The sequence below is a fragment of the Callithrix jacchus genome, chromosome 6 (assembly GCF_049354715.1).
Source record: "Callithrix jacchus isolate 240 chromosome 6, calJac240_pri, whole genome shotgun sequence".
NCBI lineage: Eukaryota > Metazoa > Chordata > Mammalia > Primates > Cebidae > Callithrix > Callithrix jacchus.
Genome location: NC_133507.1, coordinates 116792059 through 116815019, shown reverse-complemented (window position 1 = coordinate 116815019; position 22961 = coordinate 116792059). Strand labels below are relative to the sequence as shown.

At 37.4% G+C, this 22961-nt stretch overlaps 1 protein-coding gene across 10 annotated transcripts in view; it reads left to right on the top strand.

The window, feature by feature from the left end:
• Positions 1 to 22961, top strand: part of DNAH7 (dynein axonemal heavy chain 7) — a 391865-nt gene that overhangs the window by 190816 nt on the left and 178088 nt on the right. For 9 of the 10 annotated variants that reach the window (XR_013519014.1, XM_035305175.3, XM_078328052.1 and 6 more), the window contains 4 exons: positions 6161 to 6373; positions 7806 to 7904; positions 20201 to 20449; positions 22539 to 22688. Coding sequence is in view for 9 of the 10 variants with exons in the window: in XM_035305175.3 (XP_035161066.1) it covers positions 6161 to 6373; positions 7806 to 7904; positions 20201 to 20449; positions 22539 to 22688 (711 nt within the window). In the remaining variant the exon portion in view is untranslated. The remainder of the gene's footprint in view (positions 1 to 6160; positions 6374 to 7805; positions 7905 to 20200; positions 20450 to 22538; positions 22689 to 22961) is intronic. The other variant, XM_078328051.1, reaches the window with a different exon arrangement.

Genomic DNA, 22961 nt, shown 5'->3' with positions numbered 1-22961 from the left:
GATTGCTCTGGCTAGAACTTCCAGTACTATATTGAATAGGAGTGGTGAGAGAGGGCATACTTGTCTAGTACCAGATTTCAAAGGGAATGCTTCCAGTTTTTGCCCATTCAGTATGATATTGGCTGTTGGTTTGTCATAAATAGCTTTTATTACTTTGAGATACGTTTCATCGATACCGAGTTTATTGAGGGTTTTTAGCATAAAGGGCTGTTGAATTTTGTCAAATGCCTTCTCTGCGTCAATTGAGATAATCATGTGGTTTTTGTTTTTGGTTCTGTTTATGTGGTGAATTACGTTGATAGACTTGCGTATGTTGAACCAGCCTTGCATCCCTGGGATGAATCCTACTTGATCATGATGAATAAGTTTTTTGATTTGCTGTTGCAATCGGCTTGCCAATATTTTATTGAAGATTTTTGCATCTATGTTCATCATGGATATTGGCCTGAAGTTTTCTTTTCTCGTTGGGTCTCTGCCGGGTTTTGGTATCAGGATGATGTTGGTCTCATAAAATGATTTGGGAAGGATTCCCTCTTTTTGGATTGTTTGAAATAGTTTTAGAAGGAATGGTACCAGCTCCTCCTTGTGTGTCTGGTAGAATTCGGCTGTGAACCCGTCTGGACCTGGGCTTTTTTTGTGTGGTAGGCTCTTAATTGCTGCCTCAACTTCAGACCTTGTTATTGGTCTATTCATAGTTTCAGCTTCCTCCTGGTTTAGGCTTGGGAGGACACAGGAGTCCAGGAATTTATCCATTTCTTCCAGGTTTACTAGTTTATGCGCATATAGTTGTTTGTAATATTCTCTGATGATGGTTTGAATTTCTGTGGAATCTGTGGTGATTTCCCCTTTATCATTTTTTATTGCATCTATTTGGTTGTTCTCTCTTTTATTTTTAATCAGTCTGGCTAGTGGTCTATTTTGTTGATCTTTTCAAAAAACCAGCTCTTGGATTTATTGATTTTTTGAAGGGTTTTTCGTGTCTCAATCTCCTTCAGCTCAGCTCTGATCTTAGTAATTTCTTGTCTTCTGCTGGTTTTTGAGTTTTTTTGATCTTGCTCCTCTAGCTCTTTCAATTTTGACGATAGGGTGTCAATTTTGGATCTCTCCATTCTCCTCATATGGGCACTTATTGCTATATACTTTCCTCTAGAGACTGCTTTAAATGTGTCCCAGAGGTTCTGGCACGTTGTGTCTTCGTTCTCATTGGTTTCGAAGAACTTCTTTCTTTCTGCCTTCATTTCGTTGTTTACCCAATCAACATTCAAGAGCCAGTTGTTCAGTTTCCATGAAGCTGTGCGGTTCTGGGTCTGTTTCTGAATTCTGAGTTCTAACTTGATTGCACTATGGTCTGAGAGGCTGTTTGTTATGATTTCAGTTGTTTTGCATTTGTTGAGCAGTGCTTTACTTCCAATTATGTGGTCAATTTTAGAGTAGGTGTGATGTGGTGCTGAGAAGAATGTGTATTCTGTGGATTTGGGGTGGAGAGTTCTGTAAATGTCCACCAGGTTTGCTTGCTCCAGGTCTGAGTTCAAGCCCTGGGTATCCTTGTTGATTTTCTGTCTGGTTGATCTGTCTAGTATTGACAGTGGAGTGTTAAAGTCTCCCAATATTATTGTTTGGGAGTCTAAGTCCTTTTGTAAGTCATTAAGAACTTGCCTTATGTATCTGGGTGCTCCTGTGTTGGGTCCATATATGTTTAGGATCGTTAGCTCTTCTTGTTGTATCGATCCTTTTACCATTATGTAATGGCCTTCTTTGTCTCTTTTGATCTTTGTTGCTTTAAAGTCTATTTTATCAGAGATGAGAATTGCAACTCCTGCTTTTTTTTGCTTTCCATTGGCTTGGTAAATCTTCCTCCATTTCTTTATTTTGAGCCTTTGTGTATCCTTGCATGTGAGATGGGTTTCCTGGATACAGCACACTGATGGGTTTTGGCTTTTTATCCAATTTGCCAGTCTGTGTCTTTTGATTGGTGCATTTAGTCCATTTACATTTAGGGTTAATATTGTTATGTGTGAATTTGATACTGCCATTTTGATGCTATGTGGCTGTTTTGCCTGTTAGTTGTTGTAGATTCTTCATTATGTTGAAGCTCTTTAGCATTCAGTGTGATTTTGGAATGGCTGGTACTGATAGATCCTTTCTATGTGTAGTGCCTCTTTTAGGAGCTCTTGTAAAGCAGGCCTGGTGGTGACAAAATCTCTGAGTACTTGCCTGTTCGCAAAGGATTTTATTCTTCCTTCACTTCTGAAGCTCAGTTTGGCTGGATATGAAATTCTGGGTTGAAAGTTCTTTTCTTTAAGAATGTTGAATATTGGCCCCCACTCTCTTCTGGCTTGTAGTGTTTCTGCCGAAAGATCTGCTGTGAGTCTGATGGGCTTCCCTTTGTGGGTGACCCGACCTTTCTCTCTGGCTGCCCTTAGTATTCTCTCCTTTATTTCAACCCTGTTGAATCTGACGATTATGTGCCTTGGGGTTGCTCTTCTTGCGGAATATCTTTGTGGTGTTCTCTGTATTTTCTGCAATTGAGTGTTGGCCTGTCTTGCTAGGTGGGGGAAGTTTTCCTGGATGATGTCCTGAAGAGTATTTTTCAGCTTGGATTCATTCTCTTCGTCCCCTTCTGGTACACCTATCAAACGTAGGTTAGGTCTTTTCACATAGTCCCACATTTCTTGGAGACTTTGTTCATTCCTTTTTGTGCTTTTTTCTCTGATCTTGGTTTCCCGTTTTATTTCATTGAGTTGGTCTTCGACTTCAGATATTCTTTCTTCTGCTTGGTCAATTTGGCTATTGAAACTTGTGTTTGCTTCGCGAAGTTCTCGTAGTGTTTTTCAGCTCCTTTAATTTATATTCCTCTCTAAGGTATCCATTCTTGTTATCATTTCCTCAAATCTTTTTTCAAATCTTTTTTCAAGGTTCTTAGTTTCTTTGCATTGATTTAATACATGATCTTTTAGCTCACAAAAGTTTCTCATTATCCATCTTCTGAAGTCTAATTCCGTCATTTCGTCACAGTCATTCTCCGTCCAGCTTTGCTCCCTTGCTGGTGAGGAGTTTTGGTCCTTTCTAGGAGGCGAGGTGTTCTGGTTTCGGGTGTTTTCCTCCTTTTTGCGCTGGTTTCTTCCCATCTTTGTGGATTTGTCCGCTGGTCGTCTGCGTAGTTGCTGACTTTTCGTTTGGGTCTCTGAGTAGACACCCAGAATGTTGATGATGAAGTATTTCTGTTGCTTGGTTTTCCTTCTACCAGTCTAGCCCCTTCGCTGTACGACTGCTGAGGTCCGCTCCAGACCCTGCTTGTATGGGGTGCACCTCTAGTAGCTGTGGCACAGTGAGGGATGCTACCAGTTTCTTTTTCTGCTCTCTTTGTCCCAGGATGATGCCTGCCTAATGTCAGTCTTTTGGATATAGAGGGGTCAGGGAGCTGCTTGAGGAGACAGTTTGTACTTTATAGGGGTTTAATTGCTGAGCTGTGCACTCTGTTGTTTATTCAGTGATGTTAGGCTGCTATGTTTGATTCTGCTGCTACAGAGCTCATTAAAAAACCCTTTTTTTTTTTTTTTTCTCCAATGCTCTGTGTTGAGGGGTTTGGGCTTTATTTTTGGATGTCCGATCAGGTGTCCTGCCCAGCTAGAAGGCAGACTAGCCACTGTTTGGCTGCCGAGGCTCCGCCCTGCTGTTGTGTGATTCGCGCTGTTCCTGCCGGCTCTGCTGTGGTCTCCGCCACACCCTGCGGCGGAGTCTCTTCGTTGTAGCGTGTTGCCTCAGCAACAGCAGGCTGCGTCAGCAGTGGGCGTGTATCTCAGTAGGGACGGGTTGCCTCGGCAACGGCTGGCTGCGTCAGCAATGGGCGTGTATCTCAGTTGGGGTGGGTTGCTTCGGCAACGGCTGGCTGTGTCAGCAGTGGGCGTGTATCTCAGTTGGGGTGGGTTGCCTGGGTAGTGGTGGACGCCCCTCCCCCACAGAGCGTCTCGAATCGTCTGCTCGGGATAGTTTGAAATCACGGTTTTGTTCGTCCCACTGGGTATCCCAATCCCTGCAATCCCCTGGGCTGGCCTACTGTCCAAGTCTCGTTCAGTCTCAAGTCCAGCCCTCTCAAGTCTCAGGTTGCCAGTTCAACAGGGCACCTGGACAAGCGTGCCCTGTAGGGATTGCTGGGTAGGGCCGGCCGCCGCCGCCCCGGCTGCCGGCTTCGCCAGGCAGACCTACTGCCTGGCGTCCCGTGTCTTTTTTATACTTGGGAGTTTCCCCGTTCTGTGGGCAACAAAGATCAGTCTGGAAATGCCGCTCTGACTCACCGTTTGCGGATTCAACGAGAAGAGCTCCAATCCTGGGTTATTCTCACAGCGCCATCTTGAGTCCTCCTCTGTGTTTTGAGTTATATTTTTTTAAACATTTTACTCTTTCTATTCTCTAACAGTAACCTTATTGATAAAATAGTGGTACTGCGGCCTCTAACTACTAACTGACACAACACATTAGAAGAATCTTACTTGATATAAATCTTCTATTTGTTCTCAGCTTAGAAGAGTCATAATAGATCATTTAAGCAAGATGTTTTTATTTTCTCTTTACTTTGAGTTTTTGGTAATTCAACTAATTACCAGAGTGCATTTATGATCTATCTGACTATGATTGTCATTCACTAGAAGAGCTTCTTTTTTCCCCAAGAATACTATTGTTTTCCATATTTTGCACAAGAAAGTCATGTTTTAATACATGAGCTTTGAAGTGAGTCCTCATACATACTAATATTCTATACCTAAATTTTCTTATTTATTCTTTTAAAATATATTGTTTTCTATTTCCTACCATCATATAACATCATATAACCTCAGTATTTTAAATATCATAAGAAAATGTTATCTTTACAATTTGTAAAATTGATTTATCTCTAATAATTATTACTTCTAGTTTTCTTTGTTATGCTTGCTAAAAGACTGACATTGTGACTTCAGATTCAAAAAGGTTAAGCATATCTCAAAATGGATCGTATATCTAACACTAACATAATCTTGTTATTAGAGCTTACCTGGTAAATCCTAGATTATATAATTAAGTAGATCCTGTACAGCCTCGCTTGACACCGAGTCTCCCAACATGGGGACACTCAGCAGTTTAGATGAGAAACCCAGCTTTTGAACATCCTGGGAGAGTCTGAGGTTCTGTAACTGTTGCTTCCCATGAGGAATATAATGTAATTGAAATTGAACACATAGATGACAAAGAATTGATACAAAAAGCTAATGATATATTTACTATATAACCACAACTGGAAATTTATTTTTAAAGTTACTTTTAATCTATATGATTTGAACATTAAAATTTATTTTTTTCAGAAACAGAAATTCATCTATTTACTTTTTAAACTTTCAGGTCAATGATTTTTTTATTGAGGTATGATTGACAAACATCACACATATTTTTATATACATATACATTGCGTAACAGTATCACTAATCAAACGAATCAAATTATCCACCACCTCACATTTATACTTTTTCTGTTTTCTTTCTGTTGGCAACACGATCTACTCTCTTAGCAAATTTCAAGAATATAATACATTATTATTAATAGACTATGAATATTAAAATTTAATACTATTGTAGAAAAGGTATAAAGTCATAACATGAAAAAAAGAACATGATTATCTTTATGATGGTCTTTTTATTTTAATTTTCTAACCTCTTGATATATTATTGCCTTTTAAATTTTTCTTAATTGACATATAATAATTATATATATTTATGGAGTAGAGTGATGCTTTGATACATGTAAACAATGTATAATGATCAAATTAGGGTATAGTGTATCACCTCAAATATTTATCATTTTTTTGTATTGGAAACATTCAAATTCTTCTCTTTTAGCTATTTAAAAATATAGAGTAAATTATTTTTAACTATAATCACCTCACAGTGCTACAGTGTGCACTAGAATTTATTTTTTTATGTATCTGAAATTTTGTATTTCTTAACCAGCCTCTCCTGATGGCCCCACCTCACCTTTCCCAGCCTCTAGTTACCACTATTTTATTCTTTAGTTTTATGAGATAAACTTTTTTAGCTTCCACATATTAGTGAAAACCTGTGGTATTTATCTTTCCCGGCCTGGCTTATTTTACAATGATTCTTTAAAAAGTACCTTTTCTACATACCTATAGGCTCTCTTTCGGACAGTAGCAATGATGGTGCCTGACTATGCTATGATTGCTGAAATAGTCCTGTACTCCTGTGGGTTTGTTACTGCTCGGCCGCTGTCAGTAAAAATTGTGGCTATGTATCGCTTGTGTTCAGAGCAGTTGTCATCTCAACATCACTACGACTATGGAATGAGAGCCGTGAAGTCAGTGCTTACTGCTGCTGGGAATCTGAAGGTAGAGAACACAAGTATTTCTTACTTGTCATTTTCTATTTGTAAATTTCCAGCCTAATGGGTCTTCACAGAGTTCCAATAACTTGTTGGTTTCATTAATTGATTGAAAAAATCAATTTTTACACCAAAAATGTATTATTTTATACAGATGAAAAATGAAATTTTATAATGATTTGTAAAATCTTACATATATAATTCTTAGTGATTTGAATTTTGTTTCATTAACAGGATAGGCATGAGCCACCATGCCCAGTGGAGTTTTCTTAAGCACAATTTATTAAACTAACTTAGTGTGTGACAAGCCCTCTCCACTCTCTCTGTGAAACTTGCTAACACGTGGCATTCTGGGTCCGCAGCCAGCAGCATCCCCTGCTCTGCCCTTCCACTTCAGCTTCTGTCAGATGAGCTGCATTCCTTACTCAGAGCTGGTTTGCTTGTTCTTGAACCTTTTTGAAGCCACTTGGACATGTTACTGTTATTATGTTATCTTATGGCATGGTGGGGAAACTGATGATATAAGCATAAAAAGAGGATTTTTTTTCTGTGAAAACTAAATTCATGTTTAAGAAAGATTGAGGGCCAGCGGGAGGGGGAGGCGGGGAGGGATAGCCTGGGGAGAAATGCCAAATGTGGGTGAAGGGGAGAAAGGAAGCAAAACACACTGCCATGTGTGTACCTATGCAACTGTCTTGCATGTTCTGCACATGTACCCCCAAACCTAAAATGCAATAAAAAATTTAAAAAAAATTGAATATAGATGAAATGCTAAAATTTTGACTTTGACTAAGATGTGGATGAGAAATGTGTGTAAAACTGAAAAAAAAATTAAAAATTTATCAGGATGATATACTTAGGTTGTATTACAATTATTTTTGAAGAGCATTAGCCCCTTTAAAAAACAAAAACAGAGCGCAACAAGATAGAATAGATGATGTGTTGTTGATGAGGCTTTTGGAAAAAAAAAAGGTGCATAACTCTACACTCAGAGAAAAGGCTTGGCATCAGAATATGGGCAAATGAGTGAATGTTTATATGTTTTAAATTTTAATGCATCTTTCCAAAATGATTGCCCACTGTTAGTAATTTTCATTTGACCAATCTACTGCTAGTTGTGAATACATATAGAGAATAAGCCAGCTCTACCCAATACAAGGGATAGCAGCTGCCAAACTGTATTTAATTCATGTTAATACCTCTTTAGCATAGCTGTGAAAGGAAAGTAGTTAAAATATGTTTTTATTATAAACTGGTAAAAAAACCCAACAAGTTGAAATGTCAGTTTCTAAAATTAATAATCCAATATAATGAAAGAAGAGTAACATTTTTGCATTTGTTTAAATTGTGTACAGTGTCTGTATGTATGTGTGTGAACACAAAGGGGGTGGGTGCTGTTAGCAGATGCAGATATCATCATGAGTGTGTGTTTTTTTTAGCTGAAATATCCAAATGAAAATGAAGAAATTTTGCTGCTTAGATCTATCATTGATGTAAATCTGCCAAAATTTTTATCCCACGATTTACCACTCTTTGAGGTAAGAACATTCATTATCCCAGTGTATCATAACTCTCATAATAATGAATTTATTAAATATCTAAGGTTGTGAAGCTCCCACTCTGGAAAACAACAACACAGTACAGAGAAACATGGATAATTCCATATTTTATTTGAAGTATGGTTAGCTAGTTTTGTCACTTTGATAATTTTCAACAACTTGGGATTTTTAAAATAGTACTTTAAAGTTTGTTACTGCAGAATATAATGAGCACACAAAAGTTACAAGATATTTGCTTATAAATTCCACTAGAATGTAGGCTCCATGAAGAAAAATAATTGGCCTAACTCACCACTGAATCCCTAGCACAATATAGATATAGTAAATGTCTGTTCAACATAGTAACTCTTTGTTCAACTAATAACTGAAGAAATAAAATAGATAAATATGTTAATTTCCTTAAAAGAATGAGATGACTTTTATGAAATTTTCATGATAACCTAAGAACTAAGCTTTATCTTGTTATAATTTAAGATAAGGTTATGATTAATTGAGAGGAATTATTAGAACAATGGTTAAAGTTTTCATAAGATTGTTCGGTGTCCTTCTTTTCCTCTTCCCCATACTAGGTAGAAGTCAGAAGGGTAGTGAGCTCCTTCTAAATGTTAGATGTTGGACTAATTTGCACTGTCTTGGAATTCAGGCAGTTCGCTTGCAGTATGCTACCTATTTCCAGATTCAGGGGTCTAGTTTCATTCTTCTGCATACAGTTATCTAGTTATCTAGTTTTCGCAGCACTGAAGATACGGTTATGTCATGGGGAAGGGGAGAGGAGATGCTGCTGCTAGTATTGTCCAGTGTCATTGGCTACTGATGGCAACCATGTCTCATCATTCTGAAAAGAGCTATACTTAGTATTTAGAGTTAAGCTTTGATTAGTGTTTAGAGTTAACATGCAGATATATTACAGAGCAAATCAACAAGGAAAGAGTTCAAATTTTCTCCCTAAAGTTTTCCCTCTATTTGTTCAGTTCTAGGGCACTAAACAGATTTTCTAGGAGTAAAAGATATGTTTATTTTCAGAATATGGAAATACACTTTGCTGGATGTGTTGTCATGCAGTCATATATTAATTCAGAGAACATGTATTAAGCAGTGTTTCTCAACTGGAGCATAAATTAGCATTTCTAGTTGGGACCATTTCTCTTTTTTTTGCAAGGATTCCCCATTCATGCAGGGCATTTGGAATCCCTTCTACTTTCCCGATGGCCTGTGCAGATATCTAAAGACGTCTTTCATAGTGACAAGCAGAAGAATGCCTTTACATATTTTAAACTCTCTACCTGGTGGGAGAGTGAGGGAGTGAGGGGTCCTGGTCTTGCGTGAGAGCCCTGGTATGGCAAATATGTTCTGGGGTTGTCTGCTTCTTTCAGGGTTGTATATAAACAATTTAAACAATCTGAAAGGAGATTTTGGTTAATTAACAAATGCTATGTCATAATATGGACCAGATACCATTCTGGGTGCTTTACAAATTGTGATTTATTTAATGTTCCAAATGACCCAGTGGGGTAGGTGCTATCGTTATTCCTGTTTTATAGATGATGTAGCTAAGGCACAAAGATGATAAGTCAATTATATTTATGGCAAGTACACAAGGGAGCTGGGATTCTAACCCAGAGAGCTGTTAGCCAGTCTGCTGCATTGCCTTTTGTCTCCTTTGCCCCAAGGAAACTTATTGCTTTGATAAACTGAGATAAATTTCTTCATAAGAGCATTTAAAGAATTAAATGTAGGGGTAATTAAACTGGTAACTCATAAATTCTAAAGTACGACTTGAGTATACGCTTTCACATTAAGCACTTCTAAAATTTCACTTTTACCTTCAGACTAAAAAGAATAGTCATTTCTAATATAAGTTGCAATAATATTTATAAAGTAACCTTAACAATTTATAAAGATAAGCTCCTTAGACCTTGCAATTAGCTTTATATATTCATATATACTAAATACAAAGTTATAATCCTTTCCAAGTATACATTGTATGATTGTACTAGTGTCCTAAGTTTACCATTAAAAGTATCACAAACTTAAGGCATAAGACAGCTTATTTATTCTCTCGCAGTTCTGGAAGCTAGAAGTCCAAAATCAAAGTGTGAGGATGCCATGCTCCCTCTGAAGGCTCTAGCGGAGAATCCTTCCTTGCTCCTTCCTAGCTTCTGGTGGCTCCCTGAAATCCTGGATGTTGGTTGGCTTGTACCTGCTTCACTGCACTCTCCACCTCTATCATCATATGGCTATCTTTCCTCTGTTTCTCTGTGTCTCTATCTGAATCTCCCTTTCCTTTTGCTTAAACAGATGCCAGGTACTGGGTTTAGAGTCCACCCTAATCCAGAATGACATCATCTTAACTAATTACAATTGATTGCAAAGACCCTATTTTCATATGAGGTCACATTCAGTGGTTCTGGGCGGACAAGAAATTTTGGGGGACAGTGTTCAACTCACTAAAATATATTCACTAAACTACTTTTGAACTAATTTTTATATATGCTTGGGGTGTGGATTAAAGTTAATGATTTTGTCATGTCTAGTTACTCTAGTATCATTTGCTGAAAAGACACTTTGCCACCAGAAATTGCCTTTGCGTCTTTATTGAGAATCAGTTGTTTACACATGTATGGGTCTATTTCTGGACTCCCTATTCTGTTCCTTTGATATATTTGTTATCTTTATGTCCACACAACACTGTGTTTAAAAATAAGCCTTGAAACCAGATAATATTAGGTTTCAAACTATTTTATTTTTCTACTTGTATGTTTTTACTGATTTGTAATAGATATACGTATTGTGGGGATACATGTGATAATTTAATACATTCATATAATTTGTAAAGATCAAATCAATATACTTGGACTGTCCATCACCTTAAATACTACTCTTTTCATTATGCTAGAAACATTCAAATTATTCTCTTCTAGTTATTTTGAAAGGCACAATAGATTATTATTGTAAACTGTGGTCACATTACTGATCTGTTGAACACTGGATCTTATTTCTTCTATACTGCTGCATATTTGTATCCATTCATCAGCTTCTGTATTTCCTACCTTCTCCCTACTTTTCTTGCCTTTGGTAACCACCAGTCTACTCTGTCATCATGAGATCTACTTTGTTAGCATCCACATATGAGTGAGAACATGTGACATATTTCTTTCTGTGCTTGACTTACTTCACTTAACACAGTGACCTACGATTCTGTTCATGTTGCTACAAATACAAAATTTCATTCTTTTTATGGCTTAATAATATTCCATTGTGTATATATGCCACATATTGATTAGTGTTTAAGTTGATTATATATTTTGGCTATTGTGAATACAGCTACAGTAAACATGGGAGTGCGGATATCTCTTTGATACATTGATTTCCTTTTGTTGTATATATACCCAGTTGTGGAATTGCTGGATCATATGGAAATTCTATTTTTAGTATATTAAGGAACCTCCATACTGTTTTCCATAGTGGTTATATTAATTTACATGCCTACCACAGTGTACAAGAGTTCCCCTTTCTCCACATTCTCACTAGCATTTATTACCTATCTTTTTATAAAAGCCATTTTAACTGGGGTGAGGTGATATCTCCTTGTGGCTTTGATTTGATTTTGTGTGTAGTGAGATATAGGGGTCTAGTTTTACTCTTCTCCATGTAGTTGTCCAGTTTTCTCAGCACCATTTATTGAAGTGACTATGTTTTTTCCATTGTGTTTTCTTGATGTCGTTGTCAAAGATAAATTGGCTGTAAATGCATGAATTTGTATCTGGATTCTCTATTCTGTTCCATTGGTCTATGTGTCTGTTTTTATGTCAGTATTGTGCTCATTTGGTTGCAATAGCTTTGTAGTAAATTTTGATGTCTGGTAGTACAATGCCATCAGCTTTGTTCTTTTTGCTCAGGATTGCTTTGGCTAATGGGGTTTTTGTGTGTGTGGTTCCATATATATTTTAGAATTTTTTCTATTTCTATGAAAAATGTCCCTGGTATTTTTATGGGGATTGCACTGAATCTATGAATTACTTTGAGTAAATTGTCATTTTAACAGTATTAATTTTTCCAGGGCAGGCGCGGTGGCTCACACCTGTAATCCCAGCAATTTGGGAGGCTAGGGTGGCTGGGTCACCTGAGGTCAGGAGTTCTAGACCAGCCTGGCCAACATGGCAAAACCCTGTCTCTCCTAAAAATACAAAATTTAGCCAGGTGTAGTGATGTGAATGCTTGTAGTCCCAGCTACTCAGTGGCTGAGGCAGGAGAAGCGCTTGAACCAGGGAGGCGGAGGTTGCAATGAGCCAGATCGCACCACTGCACTCCTCCCTGGGTGACAGAGCAACACTCCATCTTGAAAACAAAATCCAAAAAATAAAAACAATAGCACCAGTATTCTTCCAGTCTATAAGCATGAAATATCTTTGCAATTTTTGTGTGTCCTCTTCAGTTTCTTTCATCAGTCTTATGTAGTTTTCCTTGTATAGATGTTTGACTTCAGTTAAATTGATTCATCAATATTTTATATTCCTTGTAGCTATTGTAGATGGGATTGCTTTCTTAATTTCTTCTATTCAGATTGTTTGCTGGTGGCATATATAAATGCTATAGATTTTTGTATGTTGATTTTGTATCCTGAAACTTTACAGAACTCATTTATCAGTTCTAATAGTTTTTCAGTGGAATCTTTAGGTTTTTCTAAATCTAAGATGTCATCTGTGAATAATGCTAATTTGACTTCTACCTTTCCAATTTGGATGCCTTTTCTTTCTTTTTTTTTCTTGGTCCAAATTCATTTATTAAGTTATGTATATATGTTTTTTACTGTACTTTACGTTCTGGGGTACATGTACAGATCATGCAGGATTGTTGCATAGGTACATACATGGCAGGTGGTTTGCTGCCTCCATCCCCATCAACTATATCTGCATTTCTCCCCATGATATCCCTCCCCAACCTCCCCACTCCCCACAGTCCCTCCCATAGCCCCCACCAACAGACCCCAGTGTGTGATGCTGCCATCTCTGTCTCCATGTGTTCTGATTGTGCAACACCCACCAATGAGTGAGAACATGCAGTGTTTGATTTTCTCTTGTTGTGTCAGTTTGCTGAGAATGATGGTTTCTAGATTCATCCATCTTCCTACAAAGGACACGAATTCATTGTTTTTTATGGATGTGTAGTATATAAGTGCCACATTTTCCTTGTCCAGTCTATCATCGATGGGCATTTGTGTTGGTTCCAGGTCTTTGCTATTGTAAACAGTGCTGCAGTGAACATATATGTGCATGTGTCTTTATAATAGAATGATTTATAATCCTTTGGGTATATACTCAGTAATGGGATTGCTGGGTCAAATGGAATTTCTATTTCTAGGTCCTTGAGGAATCGCCACACTGTCTTCCACAATGGTTGAACTAATTTACACTCCCACCATCAGTGTAAAAGTGTTCCTATTTCTCCACATCCTCTTCAGCATCTGTTGTCTCCAGATTTTTTGATGATCGCCATTCTAACTGGCATGAGGTGGTATCTCAGTGTGGTTTTGATTTGCATTTCTCTAATGACAGTGATGATGAGCATTTTTTTCATATGTTCATTGGCCTCATATATGTCTTCTTTTGAAAAGTGTTCATATCCTTCGCCCACTTTTGAATGGGTTTGTTTGTTTCTTTTTCTTGTAAATCTGTTTTAGTTCTTTGTAGATTCTGGATATTAGCCCTTTGTCAGATGGGTAGATTGTAAAAATTTTTTCCCATTCTGTTGGTTGCCTGTTCACTTTAACGATTGTTTCTTTTGCTGTACAGAGAAGCGCTTTAGTTTAATTATAGCCCATTTGTCTATTTTGGTTTTTGTTGCCATTGCTTTTGGTGTTTTAGTCATGAAGTACTTGCCTATGCCTATGTGCTGAATGGTTTTGCCTAGATTTTCTTCTAGGGTTTTTATGGTGTTAGGTCTTATGTTTAAGTCTTTAATCCACCTGGAGTTAATTTTAGTGTAAGGTGTCAGGTAGGGGTCCAGTTTCTGCTTTCTGCACATGGCTAGCCAGTTTTCCCAACACCATTTATTAAGCAGGGAATCCTTTCCCCATTGCTTGTTTTTGTGAGGTTTGTCAAGGATCAGATGGTTGTAGATGTGTGGTGTTGCCTCCAAGGTCTCTGTTCTGTTCCATTGATCTATATCTCTGTTTTGGTACCAGTACCATGCTGTTTTGATTACTGTAGCCTTGTAGTAGAGTTTGAAGTCAGATAGCTTGATGCTTCCAGCTTTGTTCTTTTTGCTTAGGATTGTCTTGGCTATGCGGGCTGTCTTTTGGTTCCATATGAAGTTTAAGCTATTTTTTTCCAGTTCTGTGAAGAAAGTCATTGGTAGCTTGGTGGGGATAGCACTGAATCTGTACATTTCTTTGGGCAGTGTGGTCATTTTCACAATATTGATTCTTCCTTACCATAAGCAATGGAATGTTTTTCCATCTGTGTCCTCTCTTATTTCCTTGAGCAGTGGTTTGTAGTTTTCTTTGAAGAAGTCCTTTATATCCTTTGTTAGTTGTATTCCTAGGTATTTTATTCTCTTTGTAGCAGTTGTGAATGGCAGTTCGTTTCTGATTTGGCTCTCTTTAAGTCTGTTATTGGTGTATAGGAATGCTTGTGATTTCTGCACATTGATTTTGTATCCTGAGACTTTGCTGAAGTTGCTTATCAATTTCAGGAGATTTTGGGCTGAGATGATAGGGTCTTCTAAATATGCAATTGTGTCATCTGCAGATAGAGACAAATTGACTTCCTCCTTTCCAAATTGAATACCCCTTATTTCTGTTTGTTGCCTAATTGCTCTGGCTAGAACTTCCCATACTATATTAAATAGGAGTGGTGAGAGAGGGCATCCTTGTCTAGTGCCAGATTTCAAAGGGAATGCTTCCAGTTTTTGCCCATTCAGTATAATATTGGCTGTGGATTTGTCATAAATAGCTTTTATTATTTTGAGATATGTTCCATCAATACCTAGTTTATTGAGAGATTTTAGTATAAAAAGCTGTTGAATTTTGTCAAAGACCTTCTCTGCATCTATTGAGATAATCATGTGGTTTTTGTCTTTGATTCTGTTTATGTGGTGGACTATGATTATAGACTCGTGTATGTTGAACCAGCCTTGCATCCCTGGGATGAAGCCTACTTTATTGTGATGGATAAGCTTTTTGATGTGCTGTTGCAATTGGTCTACCAGGATTTTATTGAAAATTTTATTGAAATCTATGTTCATCCTGGCTATTGGCCTGAAGTTTTCTTTTTTTGTTGAGTCTCTGCCGGGTTTTGGTATTAGGATGATGTTGGTCTTGTAAAGTGATTTGGGAAGGATTCCTTCCTTTTGGATTGTTTGCAATTGTTTCAGAAGGAGTGGTACCAACTCCTTTTTGTATGTCTGATAGAATTTATATGTGAACCCATCTGGATGTGGACTTTTTTTGGTTGGTAGGCTATTAATTACTGCCTCAGCTTCAGCCCTTGTTATTTGTCTATTCAGGGTTTTGACTTCTTCCTAGTTTAGGCTTGAGAGGGTGCAAGTGTCCAGGAATTTATCCATTTCTTCTGGGTTTACTGGTTTATATGTGTGGAGTTGTTTTTGGTAATCTCTGATGGTAGTTTGTATTTCTGTGGAATCTGTGGGGATATCCCCTTTATTGTTTTTTATTGCATCTATTTGATTCTTCTCTCTTTTCTTTTTTTATTAATCTGGCTAGTGGTCTATTTTGTTGATCTTTTCAAAAAACCAGCTCCTGGATTTATTGATTTTTGTGAAGGGTTTTTTGAGTCTCTATCTCCTTCAGTTTTGCTCCGATCATACTTGTCTCTTGTCTTCTGTTAGCTTTAGAGTTTTTAAAATCTTGCTTCTCTAGCTCTTTGAATATTGATGATAGGGTTTGATTTTAGATCTTTCCTTGCTTCTCATGTGGGCATTTATTACTATAAATTTCCCTCTAGGCACTGCTTTAGATGTGTCCTAGAGATTCTGGTATGATGTGTCTTTGTTCTCATTGGTTTTGAAGAACATCTTTATTTCTGCCTTCATTTCATTGTTTATCCAGTCAACATTCAGAAGCCAGTTGTTCAGTTTCCATGAAGCTGTGTGGTTCTGAGTTAGTTTCTTAATCCTGAGTTCTAATTTGATTACACTGTGATCTGAGAGACTGTTACTTATGATTTCCGTTCTTTTGCATTTGCTGAGGAGTGATTTACTTCCAATTATGTGGTCAATTTTTGAGTAGGTATCCTGTGGTGCTGAGAAGAATGTATCTTCTGTGGATTTGAGGTGGAGAGTTCTGTAGATGTCTCTATTAGTTCCACTTGGTCCAGGTCTGAGTTCAAGTCCTGGATATCCTTTTTAATTTTCTGTCTCATTGACCTAATATTGACAGTGAAGTGTTAAAGTCTCCCACTATTATTGTGTGGGAGCCTAAGTCTCTTTGTAGGTCAATAAGTACTTGCTTTATGTATCTGGGTGCTTATGTATTGGGTATGTATATATTTAGGATCATTAGCTCTTCTTGTTGCATTGATCCTTTTACCATTATGTAATACCCTTCTTTGTCTTTTGATCTTGTTGGTTTAAAGTCCACTTTATCAGAGACTAAGATTGCACCTCCTGCTTTTTTTTTTCTCTCCATTTGCTCGGTAAATCTTCCTTCATCCCTTTATTTTGAGCCTATGTATGTCCTTGCACATGAGATGGGTTTCCTGAATATAGGACATCAATGGGTCTTGACTTTTTCTCCAATTTGCCAGTCTGTATCTTTTGATTGGGGCATTTAGCCCATTTACATTTAAGGTTAGTATTGTTATGTGTAAATTTGATCCTGCCATTTTGATGCTAGCTGGTTGTTTTGCTCATTAATTGATGCAGTCTTTCATTGTGTCAATGGTCTTTATCATTTGGTACGTTTTTGGAGTGGCTGCTCCTGGTTGTTCTTTTCCATGTTTAGTGCTTCTTTCAGGAGCTCTTGTAAAGCAGGCATGGTGGTGATGAAATCTCTGAGTACTTGCTTGCTCACAAAGGATTTTATTTTTCCTTCACTTATGAAGGTTAGTTTGGCTGGATATGAAACTCTGGATTGAAAGTTCTTTTCTTTAAGGACATTGAATATTGGCCCCCACTCTCTTCTGTCTTGTAGGGTTTCTGCTGAGAGATCCGCTGTGAGTCTGATGGGCTTCCCTTTGTGGGTAACTCAACCTTTGTTTTGGCTGTCCTTAGCATTTTTTCCTTCATGTCAACCCTGGTGAATCTGACAATTATGTGCCTTGGGGTTGCTCTTCTTGAGGAATATCTTTGTGGTGTTCTCTGTATTTCCTGGACTTGAATGTTGGCCTGCCTTGCTAGGTTGGGGAAGTTCTGGATAATATCCTGAAGAGTATTTTCCAACTTGGATTCATTCTCTCCGTCACATTCAGGTACAGCTATCAAACATAGATGAGGTCTTTTCACATAATCCCATATTTCTCGGAGGCTTTGTTCATTTCTTTTCACTCTTTTTTCTCTAATCTTGCCTTCTCCTTTATTTCATTTAGTTGGTCTTCAATCTCTGCTATCCCTTTTTCTGCCTGGTCAATTTGGCTATTGAAACTTGTGTAGGCTTCACGAAGTTCTCGAGCTGTGTTTTTCAGCTCCATCAAGTTGTTTATATTCTTCTCTAAGCTGTTTATTCTAGTTAGCATTTCGTCTAACCTTTTTTCAAGGTTCTTAGTTTCTTTTTATTGGGTTAGAACATGTTCTTTTAGCTCAGAGCAGTTTGTTATTACCCACCTTCTGAAGCCTGCTTCGGTCAGTTCATCAGATTCACTCTCCATCCACGTTTGTTCCCTTGCTTGTGAGGAGTTGTGATCCCTTGGAAGAGGAGAGACATTCTGGTTTTGGATGTTTTCATCCTTTTTGTGCTGATTTCTTCCCATCTTAGTGGCTTTATCTGCCTGTGTTCTTTGTAGTTGGTAACTCAGATGGGGTCTCTCAGTGGACATCCTTTTTGTTGATGTTGAAGCTATTTCTTTCTGTTTTTTAGTTTTTCTTCTAACAATCAGGCCCCTCTGCTGCAGGATGGCTGGAGGTCCACTCCAGACCCTGTTTGCCTGGGACTCACCTACAAGGGCTGCAAAACAGTAAGGGTTGCAGCCAGTTTCTTCTTCTGTTATATTTGTCCAAGAAGGGTACCCAACAGATGTCAGCCAGAGCTCTCTTTTATGAGGCGCCTTTTTGGATATATAGGGGTCAGGGGACCACTTGACGAGACAGTCTGTCCATTATCAGAGCTCAGATGCTATGCTGGGAGCTCCGTTGTTCTGTTCAGAGCTGCTGGGTAGGTATGTTTAAGTCTGCTGCAGCAGAGCTCATAACTACCTCTTTTCCAAGGTGCTTTGCCCTGGGAAGTTGGGGCTTTATTTATAACTCCCTGACATGTTGCTGCCTTTTTTCAGAGGTGCCCTGTGCAGCAAGGAGGGAGTCTAGTCACAGTCTGCCAGCAGAGGTGTTGGGGAGTTGCTGCAGGCTCTGCCCAGCTGCTGTATAAACTCCCTCATGGTTTTGTTTACAGAGGTATAGTTTGGACTGCCTTGGTAATGGTGGCCTGCCTCAATAATTGGGTGCCTTTTATTTCTGTCTCTTACCTAATTGTTCTGGCCAGGACTTCCAGTATTATGTTGAATAAAAGTGGTGAAAGTGGGCATCCTTGTCTTGTTCCAGATCTTAGAGGAAAGACTTCAGTTTTTCCCTTTTTAGTGCAAAAGCTGTGGACTTGTCATATATGGCCTTCATTATTTTGAGGTATGTTCCTTCTATACCCAATTTGATAGGTTTTATGATAAAGGGATGTAGAATTTTTTAGAATTATTTTTGGACATCTACTGAAATAATCATATGGTATTTGTTCTTGCTGTTAATGAGATGTATTCCATGTATAGATTTGTGCATGTTGAACCGTTTCTGTGTAGGGGTGGGTGAAGAGTGAAGTTAACTTGTTTCTATGCTGCCATTTTTGAACCAGAAGTCAGGACTCCAACTTTTTAACTTAAAAATAACATGAAACTGAATGTAGAACCTCAGGCTCTAAAATTTCTAGCAGAAAACCTTTGTGACTTTATGTTATACAAAGATTACTTAAGTACAGTACCAAAAACACAATCCGTAAAAAATACATTGACAAAATTGAAAAAAACTACTCTTTGAAAGACACATACAAAAGTGAAAGATAAACTGCATATCAGGAAAAACATAAACATATGGCACAAGCACAGTTAAATAAGTTACTTATTGAAAAATACAAATTGAAACCACAACAAAATATCACTACACAGTATGGTTAAAATTTAAAAGACCAATCATACCTAATAGTGGAACTCTTATACATGGCTGGAGGAACATGGCATAGAACAACCACTTTGGAAAACAGTCAGTTACTTAAAATCTTCCACACCTATTGATCATACTCAGGTATTCTATGTCTCAGTATTCACCCAAGGGAAATGAAAGCATTTGTTCATACAAAGTCATACACAATTGTTTATAGTCTTTTTATTTGTAATAGCCCCAAACTGGAACAATGAAAATGTACATCAATAGGTGAACAGATTGTAAAACTGCAACACTTTGTTACAATGGAATATTAGTAAAAAAAGAATAAACTATTGGTACCTGTTGTGACATATATGAATCTCAAAATATGCCATGTGAAAGAAGCCAGAGGGAAAACCTATATATATAGTCTAATTTCATTTAGACAATCCACATAATTTTAGTAACCAAAAACAGATCCGTGGCAATCTGGTCTGGTTTAGGAGGCAGCAAGGAGAGGAGGGAAGGAGGACTGCAAAAGGTTACAGGAAACTTTTTGGGAGTGATGGATATGTTAATTATCTTAATTATTTTAATGGTTTAACTTATCAAGTTTTATACTTTAAAATACAGCCACCTGTAGTCCCACCTACCTAGGAGGCTGAGGTGGGGTGTGCCTTGAGCCTGGGGTACAGATGTTGCAGTGAGCCATGATCACGCCACTGCACTCCAGCCTGGGCAACAGAGCCAGACCCTGTCTCAAACAAAACAAACAAAAACGGTTTGCAAAACGAACATTGTAGCGAACACAATTTAAAAATTAAAAATACAGTTTTGTGTATGTAAACTATTCCTCTATAAAGCTGTTAAAAATACTGTTGAACTATTATTATCTAATGGCCCTGTTTCCATCAAGAGTAAATATGTGTATTTAATGTAAATATATAAAATGTAACCTTCAAATTATCTATCATTAGGGAATTACTTCGGATTTGTTTCCTGGGGTAAAATTACCAAAACCAGATTACAATGATTTGCTGGCAGCTATCAAAGACAATTGTGCCTCCATGAATTTGCAAATGACCACATTCTTTTCTGAGAAGATTCTTCAAATATATGAAATGATGATTGTGCGTCATGGTTTTATGATTGTTGGAGAACCATTTGGAGGAAAAACTAGTGCGTATCGCGTCTTAGCTGGAGCACTAAATGATATATGTGAAAAGGTAAGTATATTATTAATGTATTAATTTATTTATGATCAACTTTGTGCAAGGTAGAATGTGCCATTAGTTTAAAAGTTGCTTTCAATGTGGCAACTTAAAATTGTGAGAAAAAATGAATCAAAGAGAAAATAAAGTTTTAGAAAAGTAAAATGAAGCAAATAGCAAATTCAGCATATAAAGGGTTTCCACAAACTTGCCTTTCAGCCTTTTATTTCTTTTTTTTTAAACTATTAAGGTAATACATGTTTCTTGTAGAAAAAAGTCTGAAAACAGAAAAATCTGAAGGTTTTCCTGTAATACTTGCAGAGGAGTCTTTTTTATTTTCTAGGTAGATTTGTAATGCAAGCTTCTGTATTGGCTGTTAGTGGTATTGAACTGGAATGTGTGTGTGTGCATATGAATTCTAGACCAGCCTGGATAACATGGCGAAACCATGTCTGTACTTAAAAAAAAAAAAAAAAAGCACACACACAAAATTAGCCACCTACAACCTGTACAGCTACTCAGGAGGCTGAGGTGAGAGGATCACTTGAGCCCAGGAGGCAGAGGCTGCACTGAGCTGAGATTGCGTGACTGCATTCCAGCCTGAGTGACACAGTGAGAGATGATGTCAAAAGAGAAAAGAGGCTGGGTGCGGTGGCTCACGCCTATAATCCCAGCACTTTGGGAGGCTGAGGCGGGTGGATCATGAGGTCAAGAGATCGAGACCATCCTGGTCAACATGATGAAACCCCGTCTCTACTAAAAATACAAAAAATTAGCTGGGCATAGTGGTGCATGCCTGTAATCCCAGCTACTCAGGAGGCTGAGGCAGGAGAATTGCCTGAACCCAGGAGGTGGAGGTTGCCATGAGCTGAGATCGTGCCATTGCACTCCAGCTTGGGTAACAAGAGCAAAACTCCATCTCAAAAAAAAAAAAAGAGAGAAAAGAAAAAAAAAGGTCACTTTTTTTTTTTTTTCATTTTGGTAGTTTGTGTCCCAAGCCTGGGAGTGGCAGGCAGAAGGCAATGTTAGAAAGAGCTGAACTTGTTATGTTGTTATATATAAAAAATGATTGCGAATAAGTGGAGCACAGGGGATTTTTAGGAGAGTGGAAGTGTTCTGTATGATACTATAATGGTGGATAATAATATTACACACTTGGCAAAACCCACAGAATTATGCAACACAGAGTGAACTCATAGTGTTAACTGTGGACTTTAGTTAACAGTAATGCATTAATATGAATTCATCAGCTATAACAATGTACCACACCAATTCAAGATGTTAATAAAGGAAAACTGTTTTGTCTGGGTAGTGGAGAGAGTATCTGGAATCTCTGTACTTTCTGCTCAATTTTTCTGTAAACCTAAAACTACTTTTTTAAAAAAGCTAATTAATTAAAAAACAAAAAAGCTTATGTCCAAAGGGCATTAATATATCTTTTAATGCCATAGACTAGCTTTCAGGTTTTGGCTAAAATTGACAGTTTACCAACATTAACTCTTTCATTCCACAAGAGATAGATATTTTTCTGTATTTAGGTTTTTAATTTTCTCTCAGAGGTTGTTTTGTAGCAGGGATCAGCAAATTATTGTACATGGGCCAAATTCAGCCCCAACCCTCCTTTTATACTGCCAATAAATTTAGAATCGTGTTAACACTTTAAACATCTGTTGATTTAAAAAAAGAAAAGCATAGAAGAATATGTGGCAGACATATTCTTGTTTCATATAAATATGGAACTTGCAAAGCCTATAATATTTACCATCTTATCCTTTACAAAAGAATTTGCCAAACCCTGTTTCATACTTTAAGAAATATAGATCTTGCACAACATTTGCTAATTTCTTCCTAAGTATTTTGTGAGCTTTTAAATACTATTGTGAATGTTTTTCTAATTTTATTTTCCAATTGTTCATTGGTATTGTGTATAGATAATGCAATTGATTTTATATATCAACCTTATAGGCTGAAACCTTGTCAAATTCACTTCTTCTGATACTCTCTTTGTAGATTCCTTAGGATTTTCTATATACACAATAATGTTTTCTATGAATAAAGAAAGCGTTTTTTGAATAAATAAATGATTGATTTTGTTTTCATTAAGGGGCTAATGGAAGAAAACAAAGTTCAAATAACTGTTTTAAATCCTAAGTCTGTCACCATGGGTCAGCTGTACGGACAGTTTGATTTAGTGTCCCATGAGTGGTCAGATGGGATCCTTGCTGTCAGTTTCAGAGCATTTGCTTCTTCACCGGTAAGTTCTAACACTTTCACACGCATATTTTAAAAGGTTAAGATATTTATTTCTGACCAATTTCTGATTTTTTTTCAAACAAACTAATTGTATCTATAGATGAAGTTTTTTTTTTTAACACTGTACTGGGTATTCTGGCAGTATTTCTATGAAGAAAAAATGTCAGCACCTATAAAAATGCCAGAGACCAAGCTCCTTTGCCCTGGAGGCATAGAAGAGAGAGTAGGAAACAAAAGGACAGGGCAAAGTATTTCTGGCTATTTTTTCTGAAGT